Source organism: Pelodiscus sinensis, chromosome 8 (genome assembly GCF_052426305.1).
Source record: "Pelodiscus sinensis isolate ZL-2025 chromosome 8, ASM5242630v1, whole genome shotgun sequence".
In the NCBI taxonomy this organism is placed as follows: Eukaryota; Metazoa; Chordata; order Testudines; family Trionychidae; genus Pelodiscus; species Pelodiscus sinensis.
In genome coordinates this window covers 30,769,035-30,787,468 of record NC_143059.1, presented here as the reverse complement: position 1 = coordinate 30,787,468, position 18,434 = coordinate 30,769,035, and the positions used below count along the sequence as shown (strand labels likewise).

Sequence of the window (18,434 nt, the reverse complement as noted above, 5' to 3'; positions counted from 1 at the left end):
ATAAGATTACCAGATTAGATAGTCCTGAGGCACTCCGGACTACCTTCTTTTTACACAGAAAACAAAAACAAAACAAACAAACAAAAAGCCGCCCCCACCAACTTTTACCGCCATGCATCGCCAAGCCGCAGTAAGCAAACAAAAGAAAAAGGGAACAAACCAGCGACCCACAAACAGTCTCAGCTGCTTGTATACCTATAAATAGCTTTGGGAGACTTGCCAGATTCTGCTAAGGAGAAAAGATGTGGCAAATGCTGAGAATTTATGCCAGCCTCTGATGCCTACAGCGAATGTATATGCTGTTTGGGGGACACATGTACTTCAGAAATGTGTCCATTGCTGTAGCCTCAAAACCAGAGCTCACAAAGAAAGGGAGAACACAGTGCACACGCAGTCTATGGATAGAGCCCTGGACCCCCATAATTATGAAGGAGCAATAAGGGCTCAAGTGCAACTTCTTCTCAGGGCAAATATCCAAGCCCTTTTCCTCAGAGAACATGCTCAGAACCTAGACCCTCACCAGCCCAATCTCTCACCTCAAGAATTAGCAAAGGAGATGAGCCAGGCACTTCAGGCACGGCAAAGTCTCGAACCTTATCAATAACGGGCTCAAAGATGCACTCGAAACAGCCCTCAAAATCAGCTACCACAAAAAGAGCACCTAGCAAGGGCCCTGAGGTGATAGAGGTGCCACTGGCATAAAGGACACCTGGCTTGCCGCAGGCACATTCAGGATCCCTGGCACATTGCCACCTGTGGTACAACATTTGCCTGTGGCACAGGAAACCGATAGGGCTACCTCCAGCCGCCCCCTAGTACCCTACACTAACTCTAGGTCCCCTCGGGTCACGGCTATATACATGCCACCACCACAAGTGCCGACCAGCGCGGAAGTGGGTCACAAGCCTGCATCCCATTGCCATTCCTCAGGTCACAAAATACAAGGGCCACCAGGACATGACGGGGTCTAGGACTCTGTCCCCTCCTGAGCCTTTACCATGACACTGTTTACAATCCCCACTAGGAACAAAGGGCTCGCCACGATCACTGTCCTCATCACAATTCAGTGCCTACCACGGGGATACAGGGAGTATGTTTTCCTCACAACACTCCTCCCCTCTGCGAAGAGATAGGTCTGTTCAAGATAGGTCTCCAACCTCCTGTTCTCTTTTTGGTGAGAAAGAACAGGAGGTTGGAGACCTATCTTGAACCTGCGCCAATTAAACAAATATCTTCACAGGCAATGCTTCAAAATGGTCATGCTCACCACAATAATTCCAGCACGGGATGGGGAGACTGGTTCACAGCCTTAAAGACCTTAAAGATGCATATTTTCACATCACAATACACGCTGCACACAGGCGCTTCCTATGATTCACGGTATCCTCAGACCACTTTCAATAAAGAGTCCTCCCATTCGGACTTTCCTCTGCCCCAGAGTCTTTTCCAAGACCCTTGCGGTGGTCACGGCATATCTAAGATGCAATGGAATTACAATATTCCCCTATCTAGACAATTGTCTTATCTGAGATCCCTCACAATGGAGCATCAAAGACATGATCACATTCACAAAGACCACACTTCAGTCACTGGGCTTCATCATGAACAAGCAGAAATCCATACTACGCCCCATACAATCTTTGGAGTTCATAGGGGCTTGTATAGACTCCACAACAGCTCGAGCCTATCTCCCCAATCACCAGTTTGACAATATAAGAAATCTCGTTATGACCATTACCACCAGCCCAATGGTACCCATTATAATGTGCCTCAGACTTATGGGGCACATGGTGGCTACCACATATGTGGTCCTGCATGCCAGGCTGAGCTTCTGTTGTTTTCAACACTGGATCTCTTCAGTGTACACACCAGCCAGTTGTCAGATGCACAGGTGCATTTCCCCTCCCCCAAGAGTTCTCACTTCCCTACAATGGTGGACACAGGCACATAACCTCTACAACGGGGTGCCTTTCCACCAGGACCAGGAGCGGCCTGAGGCCGGTTGCGGCAGTTGGTGCCCCAGGCAGGCGGCGCAATTGGCGTCCCCACCTGTATGGCCGTGACGTCATCATCGGGCGCCCGGGGTAGCGGTGCTCTAGGCAACTGCCTAGTTTGCCTAGGCTCACGGGCTGCCCCTGACTGGGACCAGCCATCCAAACAAATTATGATGGACGCCTCACCGATGGGATGAGGGACACACTTCCAAAAACAGTTTGCACAAGGGAAATGGTCCAAAGACTAGTCAAGACTGCACATAAAACTGCTCAAGCTTTGAGCAGTCCAGAACTCATGCAAGCACTTCCTCCCTTACATCCAAGGCTCTTTCATGTGGATCCTCACTGACAATATGACAACTATGTTTTACATCAACCGCCAAGGGGGTGCGAGATCGCAGTCACTATGCACAGAGGCAATCAGGCTTTGGAATTGGTGCATCCACCACAATATTACCTTTCGGCAGAATACCTGCCTGGAGACAAGAGCATTATGGCAGATACCCTCAGCTGCAACTTCCGCACAAGAACACGAGTGGGAACTACACAATCAGATCACCCAGAAGCTATTCCATCGATGGGGGATACCACAAATAGATCTTTTTGCTCCGAATGCCCCCCATACTGCTCCCGAGTGGGCCTTCCCACCCATTCCTCTCATTCCCAGAGTCCTCCAGAAGATACAGACGAATGGGGCCGAAGTGATCTTGATAGCCTCAGCCTGGTCCCGACAGACATGGTTCACAAATCTTTATCACCTGTCTCTACGACCTCCCTACTCACTTCTGAACAACCCAGACCTGCTCTCTCAGAACCAGGGTCAGTACTTCACCCCCAACCACAAATGCTACACCTGACAGCATAGGACCTATCTGGTTCTTGGGAGTGGCGCAACAGTGCTTCCAACAAGTGAAAAATATTCTGCTACATAGCAGGAGAAAAACGATATGCAAGACTTACCTATACAAGTGGCACCGGTTTACACAGTGATGCGCACACAGTGCACTCGAATCATCCAGGGCACCACTCTACCACGTATTGGAGTACAGCATGCACATGAAACAACAATGTTTGTCAATTTCATCACTTCTGGTGTATATGGCCACCATTAAGGCTTTCCACCCTTCCATTGAAGGGTTCTCCATATTAGCATACCCCATCTCAAAAAGATTCTGGAAGGGCCTGCAGAACCTTCACCCACCTCAAAAACCCATTCCCCCTATGTGGGACTTAGAATTGGTAGTACATTCACTCACAAGACCACCCTTTGAACCAATGGCAACTGCACCACTTACCTTTCTTACCATGAAAACATTGTTCCTTCTGGTGATCACGTCTACAAGGCAGGTCAGTGAACTCGCAGCTCTCACGTCCTTGCCTCTATACATGACCTTTCACAAGCACAACATCATCCTGCGGCCATACCTGTCCTTACCCGAAGTGAACTCAGAATTCCATATCAATGAACTGATAATCCTTCCCACTTTCTACCCAAAACCACATCATTTCAGGGAAGAAGCCATATTACACACCTTGGATGTCATAAGGGCAATTGCCTTCTATCACAGTAGAACTTAATCCTTTCGATCATCCCGGAGATTGATGGTTTCTGTGGCCGAGAGGTCCAAGGGAAAACCACCGTCTTCTTAGTGCATATCAAAGCTCATAACATCATGCATTACTACATGCTATCAAGTATCAAAGGTGAAGCCATGTTAGTCTGAATCTGCAAAAGCGCCGAGGAGTCCTTTGGCACCTTATAGACTAACAGATTTATTGGAGCATAAGCTTTGTGGGTAAAGACCCACTTCATCAGATGCTTATACTCCACTAAATCTGTTAGTCTATGTCATAGGCTCCTTCCCCACTCTGGCACGATAAATGCAGAAGTGGGGGCCTGCAAAAGTACCCCAAAACCTCTTCTTTCCAAGCTTTGGTATAAAACTTCCCTCCAAAATCTTAAAAACCTAGATTTTGGGGATAAAAATTGGCTGCCACCACCCCAGTAATGATAAGAAAAATCAGGGGAGAGATCACTTGGGAAATCTTACCTTAAAGTAAAAACCAGGAGAAACAAAAATTAACCAATGCCAGGTTAATAAAAAGAAAAGAGAAAGAACATTTATTATTGCCACAATATTTCTGTTGCAAGCATAATGACTAGATGGAAAAGCCACAAATTAATATAGTAATGGGGGGAACCCCACCATGGGCCAAGACTTAATTACAAAGGAGAGCAAAACCCATTTTTTAAAATGCACAGACATCAGATCCCATTTCCCAAATCATAAAACAATAAAACCATAGGGTATGTCTACACTACCCCGCTAATTCGAACTAGCAGGGTAATGTAGGCATACCGCACTTGCAAATGAAGCCCGGGATTTGAATTTCCCGGGCTTCATTTGCATAAGCGGGGCGCCGCCATTTTTAAAACCCCGCTGGTTCGAACCCCGTGCAGCGCGGCTACACGGGGCTCGAACCAGGTAGTTCGGACTAGGATTCCTATTCCGAACTACCGGTACACCTCGTTCCACAAGGTGTACCGGTAGTTCGGAATAGGAATCCTAGTCCGAACTACCTAGTTCCACAAGGTGTACCGGTAGTTCGGAATAGGAATCCTAGTCCGAACTATCTAGTTCCACGAGGTGTACCGGTAGTTCGGAATAGGAATCCTAGTCCGAACTACCTAGTTCGAGCCCCGTGTAGCCGCGCTGCACGGGGTTCGAACCAGCGGGGTTTTAAAAATGGCGGCTCCCTGCTTATGCAAATGAAGCCCGGGAAATTCAAATCCCGGGCTTCATTTGCAAGTGCGGTATGCCTACATTACCTTCCTAGTTCGAACTAGGAGGGTAGTGTAGACATACCCTAACTGATTTATCTAAACCTTACCCTACTTATAGATAGTGAAGAGTCTGTTCTTGGAGGGAGACATTCTATTCCCTCAGTAGCTGGAGAGAAACTGCCCAGAGACAAAGGAGGGAAAACTCCCCAAATTCCTTTGTCCAAGTATGAAATTCCTACTTGCATTCCTATTGGCTAACTCTACCTGGCTTAGCTAAGGGACATAGTTAACCCCTTAGTCCTCAGGCTGCTGGCTAACCCTCATAATCATGACAATCTATAAGGTGCCACAGGACTCCTCGTCACTCCTACATGCTACTCGCTCCAGAATAGGGCATTACCAACGAATTCAAAGGTCCACTCTACCAGAGCTATGGGGACATCAGCTGCTTTCCTAAAGGGAGTCTTATTCCAGGAAATATGCAGAGCAGTGACATGATTGTCTAAACACACCTTCATAAAGCAATAGTGATAGAAATGTAGCCGTGTTAGTCTGGTGTAGCTGTAACAAAAAACAGGACTATGTAGCACTTTAAAGACTAACAAGATAGTTTATTAGGTGATGAGCTTTCGTGGGCCAGACCCACTTCCTCAGATGAAATAGTGGAAGAAAATTGTCACAACCATATATACAAAAGGATACAATTAAAAAAATGAACACATATGAAAAGGACAAATCAAATTTCAGAACAGAAGGAGGATGGGGGTGGGGAAGTAAATGTCTGTGAGCTAAGGATATTAGAGGTGATAATTGGGGAAGCTATCTTTGTAATGGGTAAGATAATTAGAGTCTTTATTCAAACTTGAGTGTAAAGTGTCGAATTTAAGCATGAATGACAGTTCAGAGGATTCTCTTTCAAGTGTAGTCTTAAAAAGCCTTTGAAGCAGGATGCAGGTTATCAAGTTGTTGAGACAATGTCCTTTCTGGTTGAAATGGCAAGAAACTGTTTTTTCTTTGTGATCCTGTCTAATATCTGTTTTGTGGGCATTGATCCTTTGGCGAAGTGTCTGAGACGTTTGTCCAATGTACATAGCAGATAGACACTTTTGGCACATGATAGCATAAATTATATTTCTGGATGCGCAGGAATATGTGTTCTTGATGTTATAACTCACTTGGTTAGGTCCAATAATGGTATCAGCAGAGTGAATATGTGGACAAAGCTGGCAACGGGGTTTGTTGCAAGGGAAGGTACCAGGGTTGGTATTAGTGTGGTATGTCCTGTGGTTGTTGGTAAGAATCATCTTGAGGTTAGGTGGTTGTCTATAGGAGACTATGGGTCTGTCTCCCAGAGCCTCTCGGCGTTTAGTATCCTGTTCCAGTATAGGCTGTAGTTTATTGATAATGTGTTGGACAGGTTGAAATTGGGGGCTGTAGGTGATGACAAGTGGTGTTCTATTGTTGGTTTTCTTGGGTCTGTCTTGAAGTAGTTGGTTTCTAGGTATTCGTCTGGCTCTTTCAATTTGCTTTTTTATTTCTCCGGGTGGGTAGTTGAGGTTTATAAATGCTTGATAGAGATTCTGAAGTTTCTGGTCTCTGTCAGTGGGATTAGAGCAGATGCAGTTGTATTGAAGGGCTTGGCTGTAGATGATGGATCGTATGGTGTGTTCTGGATGGGAGCTGGAAGCATGTAGGTAACTGTATGAGTAAGTGGGTTTTCTGTAGAGTGTGGTGTCTAATTTTCCATTGCTGATTTGTACTGTGGTGTCCAGGAAATGGATCTCTCGTGTAGAATGGTCCAGGCTGAGATTGATGGTGGGGTGTAGGTTGTTAAAATCTCTGTGGAATGTCTCCACTGTTTCTTGGCCATGCGTCCAGATCATAAAGGTATCATTGATGTAGCGTAAGTAGAGAAGGGGTAAAAGGGGACAGGAGTTGAGGAAACGTTCTAGGTCAGCCATAAAGATATTAGCATATTGTGAGGCCATGCGTGTACGCATGGCTGTGCCGCTGATCTGGAGGTATAAGTTGTTCTCAAACTGGAAATAATTGTGGGTGAGAACAAAGTTACATAGGTCTGCTATCAGATTAGCAGTGGTGTCCTCTGGGATAGTGTTTCTAATTGCTTGTAATCTGTCTTCATGTGGGATGTTGGTGTATAGAGCTTCTACATCCATGGTGGCAAGGATGGTGTTATCGGGGAGGTTATCGATGTTTTGTAGTTTCCTTAGGAAATCAGTAGTATCTCGGAGATAGCTGGGGGTGTTGGTTGCATAGGGTTTGAGAAGAGAGTCTACATAGCTGGATAAAACAGTAGTGAGCGTGCCGATACCAGAGATGATGGGACGTCCGGGGGGTCCAGATTTATGGATTTTGGGAGGCAGATAGAACAATCCTGGTCGGGGGTCAGAAGGTGTTTCTGTGTGGATTTGTTCCCGAGTAGCTGTAGGGAGGCTTTTAAGGAGACAAGTATCAGAGGGGTAGCCGTGTTAGTCTGAATCTGCAGATTCAGGAGACATTTTAAGGAGACAGTGTAGTTTCTTTTGGTATTCCGAGGTGGGATCAGAGGAGAGAGGTTTGTAAAATGTGGTGTTGGAGAATTGTCTGGTTGCCTCCTGGTTATAGTCAGCCTTATTCATAATGACCACAGCACTCCCTTTGTCAGCTGGTTTGATTATAATGTCCAGGTTGTTTTTGAGACTCTGGATGGCATGGTCATAAAGCATTACACTATTCCACCATGCTCCACAACAGATACCGCAGTAGCCAGTGCGGTTCTCTCCACAATCTGTATCAATTGATCGAAGCCCACCGTCTGTGGAGCACTCAGGGGACTATCACTTGAAGAAGAGAGAAGTTACTCACTTCGTGCAGTAACGATTGTTCTTCGAGATGTGTCCCCCTATGGGTGCTCCACTACCCGCCCTCTTCCCCACTTCTTTGGGCAATAGTAGCAGCCTATGAGGGCGTCAAAGAAGAAACAGAGGAGAAGCAGGCTGCACGTGCTACTTCAAAGGTGGGAGCACCGCTTCTCTGCTTGTGCATGCGCAGCTGGCCCTATTACTGCTATCAAAGTCTCTGATCTGTGGTGCCAGGACAAGCCTGACACCAACTGTGGAGCATCCATGGGGACACACATCTCGAAGAACAATCGTTACTGCACAGGGTGAGTAACTTCTCTTTTCCTGTGCCCCTAAAGCTGTCCAATATGTTCTAGCTTGGTGAAATACTGCAAGAAAACCCTTTCTTGAATGATGAAAGACAAGCACTAGTGAGAATAGCAGTAAGAATTCAAACCCTGGATTTGTCCCTCTCGAAGATGACCTACAAAGAATAAATTATGGCTTTGTCCCTATTCTCCATGCTGTATAATGAATGTCTGAGGGCCGCGGTCTTTAAAAGTGACTAGTGATTTCTGACATTATACTCAAAGAGGCTGATAAAGGAGGTGCTATTGTCATCACATATAGGTCAGACTACCAAAAGGAGGCTGCCAGACAACTCTTCAATACCACGTTCTAGAGGCCACTATCCTCTGATCCCACTGAGGAGTACACAAAGAAACTACACCATTTGCTCAAGACACTCCCTACAAAGGCACAGGAACAAATCTACACAGACACACCCCTAGAGCTCCAACCAGGGTAATTCTATCAACTACCCAAGATCCGTAAACCTGGAAATCCTGGATGCCCCATCATGTTGGGCATTGACACTCTCACTGCAGGACTTTCTGGATATGTTAACTCTCTATTCAGACCCTACGCCACTAGCACTCCCAGCTATCTCCAAGACACCACTGACTTCCTGAGAAAACTACAAGGCATTGATGATCTTCCAGAAAACACCATCATAGCCACCATGGATGTAGAAACAACGAGAAGTCCTGTGGCACCTTATAGAGTAAGACAGTGGTCCCCAACCTTTAGAGGCTCCCGGGCGCCCGGGAGGTGGGGCCTCTCACGCGCCGGGCGCCCGGGGGCGGGGCCGCGCATCCTGGGGCACGCCAGGGGACAGGGATGCCCTTGCACCCGGTGCCGGCATGTGCCCTAGGGCCGGGGCTGGGGCCGCCCAAGCGCCTTGTGCTGTGGGCCCGGGGCCGGCGCTGCCGCCCGAGCCGCGCGTCTGGGGCCGGCCCCGGTGCCGCTCGAGCGCCGCACACCCGAGCGCCCGCATGTGCCCTAGGGCCGCCCGAGCGCCGCGCACCCGGCGCCAGTGCGTGTCGCACGCCTGGGGCCGGCACCTCCTGTGCGCCGTGGGCGGGGCCGGCCCAGGTTGTCGGCGGGCGCACACAAATGCTCTGGCGGGCGCCATGGCACCCGCGGCCACCGCGTTGGGGATCACTGGACTAAGAGATTTATTGGAGCATAAGCTTTCGTGGGCAAAGACCCACTTTGTCAGATGCATGTAGTGGAAATTCCAGAGGCAGGTATAAATATACAGGCACATGAAAAGAAAGGAGTACCAATCAAGAGGAAGGCCAGAGGTAACGAGGTCAATTCAGTCAGGGAGGATGTGGCCCACTTCTAGCAGCTGACGTGGAGGTGTGAATACCAAGAGAGGAAAAACTGCTTTTGTAATTGGCTAGCCATTCACAGTCTTTGTTTATTCCTAAATTGATAGGCGGCCGGACGGGAACATGCAAATAAAGCCCGGGATATTTAAATCCCGGGCTTCATTTGCAACTCCGGTTGCCTGATTCACCTACCTAGCTCAAATTAACGAGTTAGTGTAGACATACCCTGTGAGAGTGAGACAGGTGATTAATGACAGACTTTCAGATGATTAATTTATTCATCTTCATAAGATCTCGTATCTCTCTAAAATGCCATTTTTCTCTTTAAAATGCCAGGATGTTAGGACATGAAACATTTCCTTCCACTGTATGAGTTCAGACTTTCTGCTCATGGAAATCACTCATTGCTGCATGATTTAAGTTGATACAATTGCCATGGAAAATCTAACTGTTCTGGACTTAGTTGACAATACCAGGGATATCATCAGAGAACAAAGCACCCAATCATTTGGTTGTTGCTTTATAAAAATAGACCATACATTAAAAGAAGAAAGACATTAACTCTGTACCTGGCCATGCATGACCTTGTAAATCAGAATCCAAGTGAGGAAAGGAGTAGGAGTGCAGCTAGGCTTGGCTTTGGGGCTGTGTTTAAGTGTTGCTATGGAGACTGTTCAGATAGACTGTACATGTGTGTGCATGCGCGCGCGAGTTTTAAAATATTTTTTTGGTGTTACATCTTTTGAAGAGAGTCTGTCTCTTGCCTTGTGTGGAAACAATCAGCCCTCTGTGTTCCTGAAATGAAAGGCGTTTTCATGTGGTTATATGATAGGCGCCCCGGAAAAGAAGGATATTCTAGCTTTGTCATCCTGCTGTCAGTTCTGCTTCACAGTGTTTTTCTACAAACAGAGCAAGGGAAGATTATTTTAACCATTTCCAGCTCCTGGAAGGCATGTGAATTAGGACTTCATAAGATGAATGCATAGAAAACATGAGAGGCGAAGGGGTGGGAGGAGAGAGATGATGATGTGGTCTGGGGCAGTGTTTCTCAACCAGTGGTACGAGTACCTTTAGGGTACTTGAGAGAAGTCTGGGGGGTACGTAAACACAACTGAAATTTGGAGAAAACTGAAAATTTGTTTTACGTTTTTCAGCACTTTATTATTTTTGTACTTTTTACACCCAAACATTTCATCGCCCGCCTGGCTACAGTAGGTACTGGGGGTACTTATAATTTTTTTTTTTTAAAAGGGGTACTTTATGAAAAAAGGTTGAGAAACACTGGTCTGGAGAGATCTTGCAGAGTGAGTGGGAACAGAGTGAATTCAAAGTTTGTTAAAGGAGGAGTGAGGAAAGGTCTTGTGTACTGAAGGGGGAAGCGAGGGGGGAATTACATCTGCAATCTAGCAAGTTTCCTTTATCTGTGAATGATATTCTGGTGTCTCTGGGACATTTCTGTCAGCTGCCCTTCAGAAAGAACTCCTCATAGGACCTCTTCAGGGTGGCAGAAAGATAATTCTCTTCAGCAAAATCCACAACAGCAAAGGATGCTGGAAGAGAGACTGAAAACTTTGTGTCAGAGGCTTTTCCTGATTTTTTTTCCATGGGGGATGGGTGTGAAGTGCTTTTAGAGGGCTGGGGGTAAGGCAGTGATGTATCAAGGCAATAATGCACATTCTAAAACATTGCATCAATGCCACAGAGTTAAATTGCTGGACTTGAAAAACTTTTCAGACTGCATAACCATTGACGGTCCATAGTGAGGATAGGTACCTGCATCCAGCATATTTTTGTCTCCTTCAGTTGGGAGTGATATGGAGGGGAGTGTGCTTTCTGGGGCTGTACACCTGGTCGAGAGGCTACTTAACAAATACAATGCCTTTTCCTTCAAGGAATTAGCAACATGATCCTTTTGGAGAGGGAACCACCTCTGTGCAGGATGATTGTGTTGTGTTCCCAAAGAGGGTTTTAAAATGGATGTAATGAGAGCCATGAACAGAAATACCTGCTTCTTAAAAGATTGTTACACTGCTTCTCCTGAACTGGGATACGACATAGATAAATCCTTCCCCCAAATCAGAACTACTCAAATAGGAACCTCTCTATATGTAGGCATAGGAGGAGCTCAGAACTGCTAGTTACTATACTGGCACTCATGCGAGGGGAAAGAGGAGTACCGCTGGCACTGTGCTGTAGTCGCTCTCTGGAAATTAAAAAGCATCACGCGTCTCTATCACACAAAGATGGACTAAATCCTTGAGGTTTCGCTCAGCGGGGGATCTCTTGACTGTGGCTCACTAGAGAGTTCCAAAAGAAGTTGAAAAGCTGAAAAAGAGTATGAACCTTCAGAGAGATACTGCTTGTTCCAAGTCTAACTGGAAAGAGATCTGCAGTTACTATCTGTGTTATTTTCATGTGGTGAAGAAGCAATTGTGAGAGACAAAATATTAAACTGCTTTTTAAAGATGTTGCCTGCCAGTGTCTCTCTTCTTACTGATTCACTGCAGTGGTTCAGATGAATAGTCCTGTGAAGAAAACTAGCAGATCCTCTGTACTGTCTTAGCATCTGGAGAAGTTTGTCTGTTGTTATAGGCATGGGAACATTTTAGAAGTCAATATTTGGGTTATTTTTAACTTTATTTTCTATTTTGTTTTTCTCCCTAGGTGGATGAAATTTATCATGATGAGTCCCTAGGGGTTCATATTAACATTGTCTTGGTCAGAATGATCATGGTGGGATACAGACAGGTAAATACAGGGGTATGTGAGCAGAAGATGCTATATGGAGGGGGGGTTGTTTCACAATTTGTATCATGCTCAGGCTTGGGCTGAGGGATGCAATGAACGTCCAGACTGGGTTATGTCTATAAAAAGAACATCATTAGCTAACTTCCTCGTCTGTCTGCACCCACTGCTTTCAGATTGTGTATATGTCTGGGGAGATGACTCAGGATTCAGTCTAGTTATATATTAGTGTTTGCATTAGAGATCCTCTCTCTCACAGCCAAGCTTCTATATGAGTTAATCATCAGTGCAATATGTGTATGATATCAAAATCTGCTACATAGAAATGATTGGGATCTCACAAGGTCAGCAACCAGCATTCTAACTTCAGCACAGGACCTGCTAAAATGCAGCTACAATTATTAAAAATAACATGCCATGCAGTGCTGTAAATTTGCCCAGTGCTTTACAAACAGTTCCTTGCTCTGAAGATCTATTTTTGATCTCTTGCTAAAGTGTGAAAGTCAAACAGGTTTCTGTTCAAACATATTACAGGAGTTCCATTCCCTCTGTAAGCAGCTGCACATGCTGTGGCTTTGCTAGACTGAAATGAAACTATCTTGAATCTCTCTCAGTTTACTGTGAGACTTGCTAAAATTCCTAGACTCCAAAGATTTTCCTTCTATGGAAGGCAGACATGAGGACATCTCTGCCTTACAGTACCCCTGTGTTTTTATTGAGAGCTCTTACCCTTCCCCCACTGCTGCTGCTGACTACAGCTCTGAGCTGGCTTGGAAGGGGTAGGGCAAGAGGGTTAATCTCCCAGTAATTAACATCTTATTTGGTTAACTGAGGTTAATTTTTGGTTGCAGGGATTTTCTGTCACATCACTATGCAGAGAGAAGCTTTTTGAATGGGCACTGTGGAGTTTGTTTTTTGTTTTAATATAGCTGTACTCATTTTGTGTTCTTTACCAAGACAAAGAGCACTGTGGAGTGTGTGTGTAATATGTAGTAAGAGTGAAGGCACAACTCTCCCCTGTCATCTTCAAAAGGGAATTAAGTGAATAGCAACAGTGTGGGGTTAGTGTCTATTGGCAGTAATAATTAGTCCTTACATATGCCCCAATTCAGGAAAATGTTGCTGCTCAGGAGAGGTCATACACATATGCTCAAGTCCTATTAAATTCCAGTGAAGCACGTGCTTAAGTGCTATCCTGAATAGGGAAACACACTTAAATAATTGCTTTTGCAAATTGGGGCCTTCACAATTCTCCTAATTTAAAGCATGGAACAACTGTTAATCAGTCCTCACAACAGTTCATAAGGTAACTTTTCATTCCTATTTTACAAGCAGGGAAACCAAAGCACAGAAAGGTTGGGTGAATTGCCCAAGGTCACAGAGTAAATCAGTGTCAGGATCAGGATTGGAGTCGGTTAGTTTGCTGCTTGGTCCAGTGGACAACATTACCTCTCAGGACATGTCTATACTCAGAAATTATTTCAAAATAACTTCTTTTGAAATAATAACTCCTAAAATAATAATTTTGAAATAGCATGTCCACACTATGGGGAAGCCTTGAAATTAGTCCAAGGCAGACTCCCCCCTTAGGCTACATCTATACTACTTCCTTCTTGCGCAAAAGCCTATGCAAGTGAAGCGTGGATTAGCATATTGCCATGCTTAATTTGCATAATTAATCAGGGGCTGTTTTTGCTCAAGAAGCTTTTGTGCAAAAAGAAGCTGTGCAGATGGCTCCTTTTTGCACAAAAACCCCTCTTGCACAAAAAGGAGCCATCTACACAGCTCCTTTTTGCACAAAAGCCTCTTGCGCAAAAATGGCCCTTGGTTAATTATAGAAATGAAGCACGGCAATATGCTAATCCATGTTTCATTTGCATAGGCTTTTGTGCAAGAAGGAAGCAGTATAGATGTAGCCTTAATATGCATGCACTACCTCGACTTAGAGCCCCAGCAAGCACTGGGGAGTAATTACTTTGAATGACTCTGGGGAGTACTTATTTCGAAATAGCAGCAGTGGAGCATCCGCACTACCACTATTTCAAAATAATTATTTCAAAGTAAGTGTTACTCCTTGTGGAAAGCAGGAGTTGTTATTTTGAAATAACCAGACCCTTATTTCGAAATAATGGGCTGGGTAGTGTGGACACTCTGCTTGTTATTTTGAAATAACTCCCTAGAGTAGATCAGGGCTCAGTGAGTGGGAGTAAAATCTTATAGGTTCAAATCCTGATTTTGTCACTTACTCACTGTAATCTTAGACCACTCTGCCTGTTTCCCTTTCTGTAAACAGAATATTTAAATCAAAGGGCTGTCAGCTGATGTGGAACACCAAGATCCTCTCATTAAAAGCGCAGAAACGTACACCATAAACCCAGTGTTGTGATCATGCTAACACAAATGGGCTACGTCTACACTGGCCCCTACTTCGAAGTAGGAATAAGAGATCCTCCGGAAAAGGGCTTTATTCCGGAGGATCGCGCCAGTCTAGATGCTTTTTTCCGGCTTTTCCCCAAGCCGGAAAAAAAGCGGCGGCCATGTTTATTTAAATCCCGCGGGGGATATTTAAATCCCCCGCGGATTTCCCTATTCCCAAGTTCAAAATTAGCATGCCTCTTCCGGAGAAGGGGCCAGTGTAGACGTAGCCATGGAGTACAAAGCTTTCTCTCAGGTGTCAAACACCTACACCGTTAAAGAGTCAAAGGATATGCCTGCCCTACCAACAGAGCTATGTTGGCATAATTGTGCTGTCATGGCCCTGTTATGTGGATGCAGCCTACATTGATGGGAGGTTTTTTCTGTCTGTGTATAACCTTACTGTTTACTGAAGCAAATAGACATTTGATGAGCTGCTGCAGATACAGAACAGCAGGCTTTCCTGATCAATATATGATGACAAGAAAAATATTCCTGGTGAGCAGAAACTGCATGCATCCTGTAGATAGTTATCATGGTTTCCCAGGAGCATGAGGAGTTTGAGGCAGCCCACAGCGTGGCAGACAGCTCCAGACAAGTGACAACAGAACATCATTTCCATATAAGGAAGAAGATTGGGTGTCTGGCCTCTTTGCTAAGGTGTTCAGGATGGCATCAAATTGATGATGTCCTCAAAATGTAAGGGAGTCAAAAGCAGAAGATCTAAGACTTGAGACGTGAACTAGGAGCCACAAGTTGCAATCCTGACAGGACTGACTCAGCCTTAGCCTTCTACAGTACACCAAGGACCACGCAATGTACTGTGTGGGGTTACCCGAACAAGACCTTAAAAACCAAGATCCTTGCTGTTGTACTTGAAAACTTACCTAGGTTTTCATAAACGTAGGCACTTACTTTGGGGTCTTTGTTCAGCATTAGCCCTCCCCACACTGCTGTTCTGTTTACTGTGTGACAGCCTTCATTCCTGGGTGTGCTGCATGTCTAGTTTCAGGGACACAGTGTTGTTCATGTGTAAGTGTAATCCTCACATTACTGGGCTTGGTTCCCTGTCCCATGTAGTGGCACTTAGACCACTTACAGAGAGAAAGAATGCGTTACAGCCTCAACTGAGAGCTAGCTGGCATTACAGCTCAAGCTGTAGATGCTCATGTGCTTAAACTCCAGAGAACCCTGGTTCAGTTCTACCTCTTGGTATTACACAAGACAGTGTACAAGGAAAGTTTTTTCCTGTCTAATGGGTTCTATAGGATTTTTTTTTGGTCTCCTTTCTCTGAAGCACCAGAGATGGCCGTGAGTGGAGATGGGGCAGTAGCTGGAGCGGGTCAGGGCTCTGAGGTGGCACAATGCATTTTCTCAAGCCATACATGAGTTTAGGAAGGAGTCTTCTCCCAGGTCAGTTGACAGTGACCTGTTTTTTCCCTCCCTATCTCCGCAGCATGGGATGTAGGCCATTTGCTGGGATCAGCTGGGTGTACCTCAATGGGAGAGGCCTTGGGCATTGGTGCACCTGTCCCTTCCTGTATTCTCTGTGTGGCACACAAGAACTTAGTCTCTTGAAGGCTGTAATTTTTCTGTCTGATTTTGGCTGTTGGCTTTAATGTGCAGGTGTTGGGTGGTGGTTTGTGCTTTCTGACACACATGAGGTCCAACAAGATCTGGTAGTCCCCGCTGGCTTTAAGCTGAAATTTAAAAATATTATGAAATTTAAAATACTATGTTTTCATTCTTAAATGTTGTGTAAACTTTATCCGTGGAACTTCTGTACCCTCTACCCAAAAACTCTGGACAGATTCATTGTCACCCAGTAATGCCTCTCCTTTCTTTTCTCTCCCCAGTCAGTCAGCCTGATAGAGCGGGGGAACCCGTCTCGCAGCTTGGAGCAGGTCTGCCGCTGGGCCCATTCTCAGCAGCGCTCAAACCCAGACCATGCTGAATACCATGACCATGCTGTATTCCTCACCAGGCAAGATTTTGGTCCTGCAGGTATGCAAGGTACTGTATTCATCTCAATCATGTCTTTGCAGTTTGCTGGGCTTGGGGGAAAGCCAGCAATTGGTAGGGATTTCCTGCTGACACAGTCTGGGTGCCTACAGGCTGTGGTTACTGTCTAGCAAGCTTTTGAAATAAGTTATCAAAATTAGAACTTAATAAAAAGAAAGGAGAAAAGACAAATTTGCATGCCATGAGGGTCTTATTATTAACACTATTAGGATTTTTTATTGCCAGTGGACATTGAGCAGAGGTTTTCAGAGAACTATCCACAGTGGCACAAACTATCTTTCTTGAGTGGTAACATAATTTTGGCCTCATCATTTTGTATGTGTAGTTGGGATTATGTTTTTGAATGTTTATTACTTTGCATGTATCCACACTGCATTTCATCATTTTTTTGACCAGTCACCCAGTTTTGTGAGGTCCCTTTGTAATTTTTTGCCGTGTGCTTTCAACTTAACTATCTTAAGTAATTTTGTATTATATGCAAATACAATGTTTACTCCTTTTTCTGGATAATTTATGAATATATTGAACAGCACTGGTGCCAATACTGATCATTGAGGGACTTTTCAAGCGGATTCATCCCGCTCTCTCTCTCCATTCTGAAAATTGGCCATTTAGTCCTATCCTTTGTTTCCTGTCTTTTATGCAGTTACTGATCTGTGAGTTGAAATCCTCCATTCTTACTGAGTTCTCTGTTTTTATAGTCTCTGTAATCTCCTTGAACATTTCACAGGCACTGTCTTTCACAAAAAGTGTCACTCCTTCACTAATATGACCTACTCTGTCATTCTTATATATCTGTTACATTGGTATTACCGTGTCTCATTGATTATTATGGCCCCACCAAGTTTCTGTTATGCCTCTTAATCAATATCCTCATTTAATACCAGGCAATGAAATTCACCTCTTAGACTCCTAACATTGATATACAAACAGTTATAAAATTTGTCAGTATTTAGTTGTCCACCTTCATATAATGTAATTAAACAGTACTTCTTTTCATTTGACTGTTTCATTTCAGCTCCTACCTATACTTTATTAATTTCTATTCTCTCCTTTTGACTAGGCATAGAAAATCCCTTTGAATAGATCTTCTCCTAAAGTTTGGTCCCTGTCCAAACCACGTGCTCCTTTTCATCTGTCAGGTTCCGTACAGCCCTTAGTTTAAAATCTCTTCTATTATCTTTTTAATTCTACATGCCCACCAGTTTAGTCCCATTTTGGTTTAGATTGGGTCCATCCTTCCCATAAAGACTGTCTTTCCTAAAAGATTCCTCAGTTCCTAACAAACTAAAACCTCTGCTCCACTACACCAATGTTTTATCTATGCAATGAGATCCTGCAGCTTTGCTTGTTTAACTGGCCTGCACATGGAACTAGAAACATTTTAGAGAAAGTTACCATGAAGCTCATGGATTTTAATCTCTTACCTTGCAGCCTTAAATTTGCCCACCAGAACCTCTCTCCAACCTTTCCCTATGTCATTAGTTACTTACATGAACCGGAACCACCAGCTCCTTCCCAGAACAGCACATACGTCTTTCTGTGTACTTCAAGTGGCCCAAAACCTTCACATCTGGCAGGTAGCTCACCATGTGATTATCATGGTCATCACAATCCTAGATATGACTCGTTGGACATTAGACACTTAGGGTATGTCTACACTACCACCCTAGTTCGAACTAGGGTGGTTAATGTAGTCATTCGAAATTGCAAATGAAGCCCGGGATTTAAATATCCCGGACTTCATTTGCATCTTGCTGGGTGCCGCCATTTTTAAATCCCCGGTAGTTCGGACTCCGTGCCCGCAGCTACACGCGGCACGGAGTAGGTAGTTCGAATTAGGCTTTCTAATTCGAACTACCATTACATCTCGTTCCAACCAACTCAACAATGTAAAGAAAGCATTAAACTTCAGCTTTGCTCATTATGCCAGGTAGAACAACCTCTGAACACATAT

The 18,434-nt window shown here is 44.8% G+C and overlaps 1 protein-coding gene across 3 annotated transcripts in view; it reads left to right on the top strand.

Annotated features, from left to right (window-relative positions):
- The window catches only part of ADAMTS14 (ADAM metallopeptidase with thrombospondin type 1 motif 14), a 143,457-nt gene that overhangs the window by 83,263 nt on the left and 41,760 nt on the right, over positions 1-18,434 (top strand). For all 3 annotated transcript variants that reach the window (XM_075934972.2, XM_075934973.2, XM_075934971.2), the window contains 2 exons: positions 11,960-12,043; positions 16,312-16,468. In XM_075934972.2, the coding sequence (XP_075791087.2) occupies positions 11,960-12,043; positions 16,312-16,468 (241 nt within the window). The remainder of the gene's footprint in view (positions 1-11,959; positions 12,044-16,311; positions 16,469-18,434) is intronic.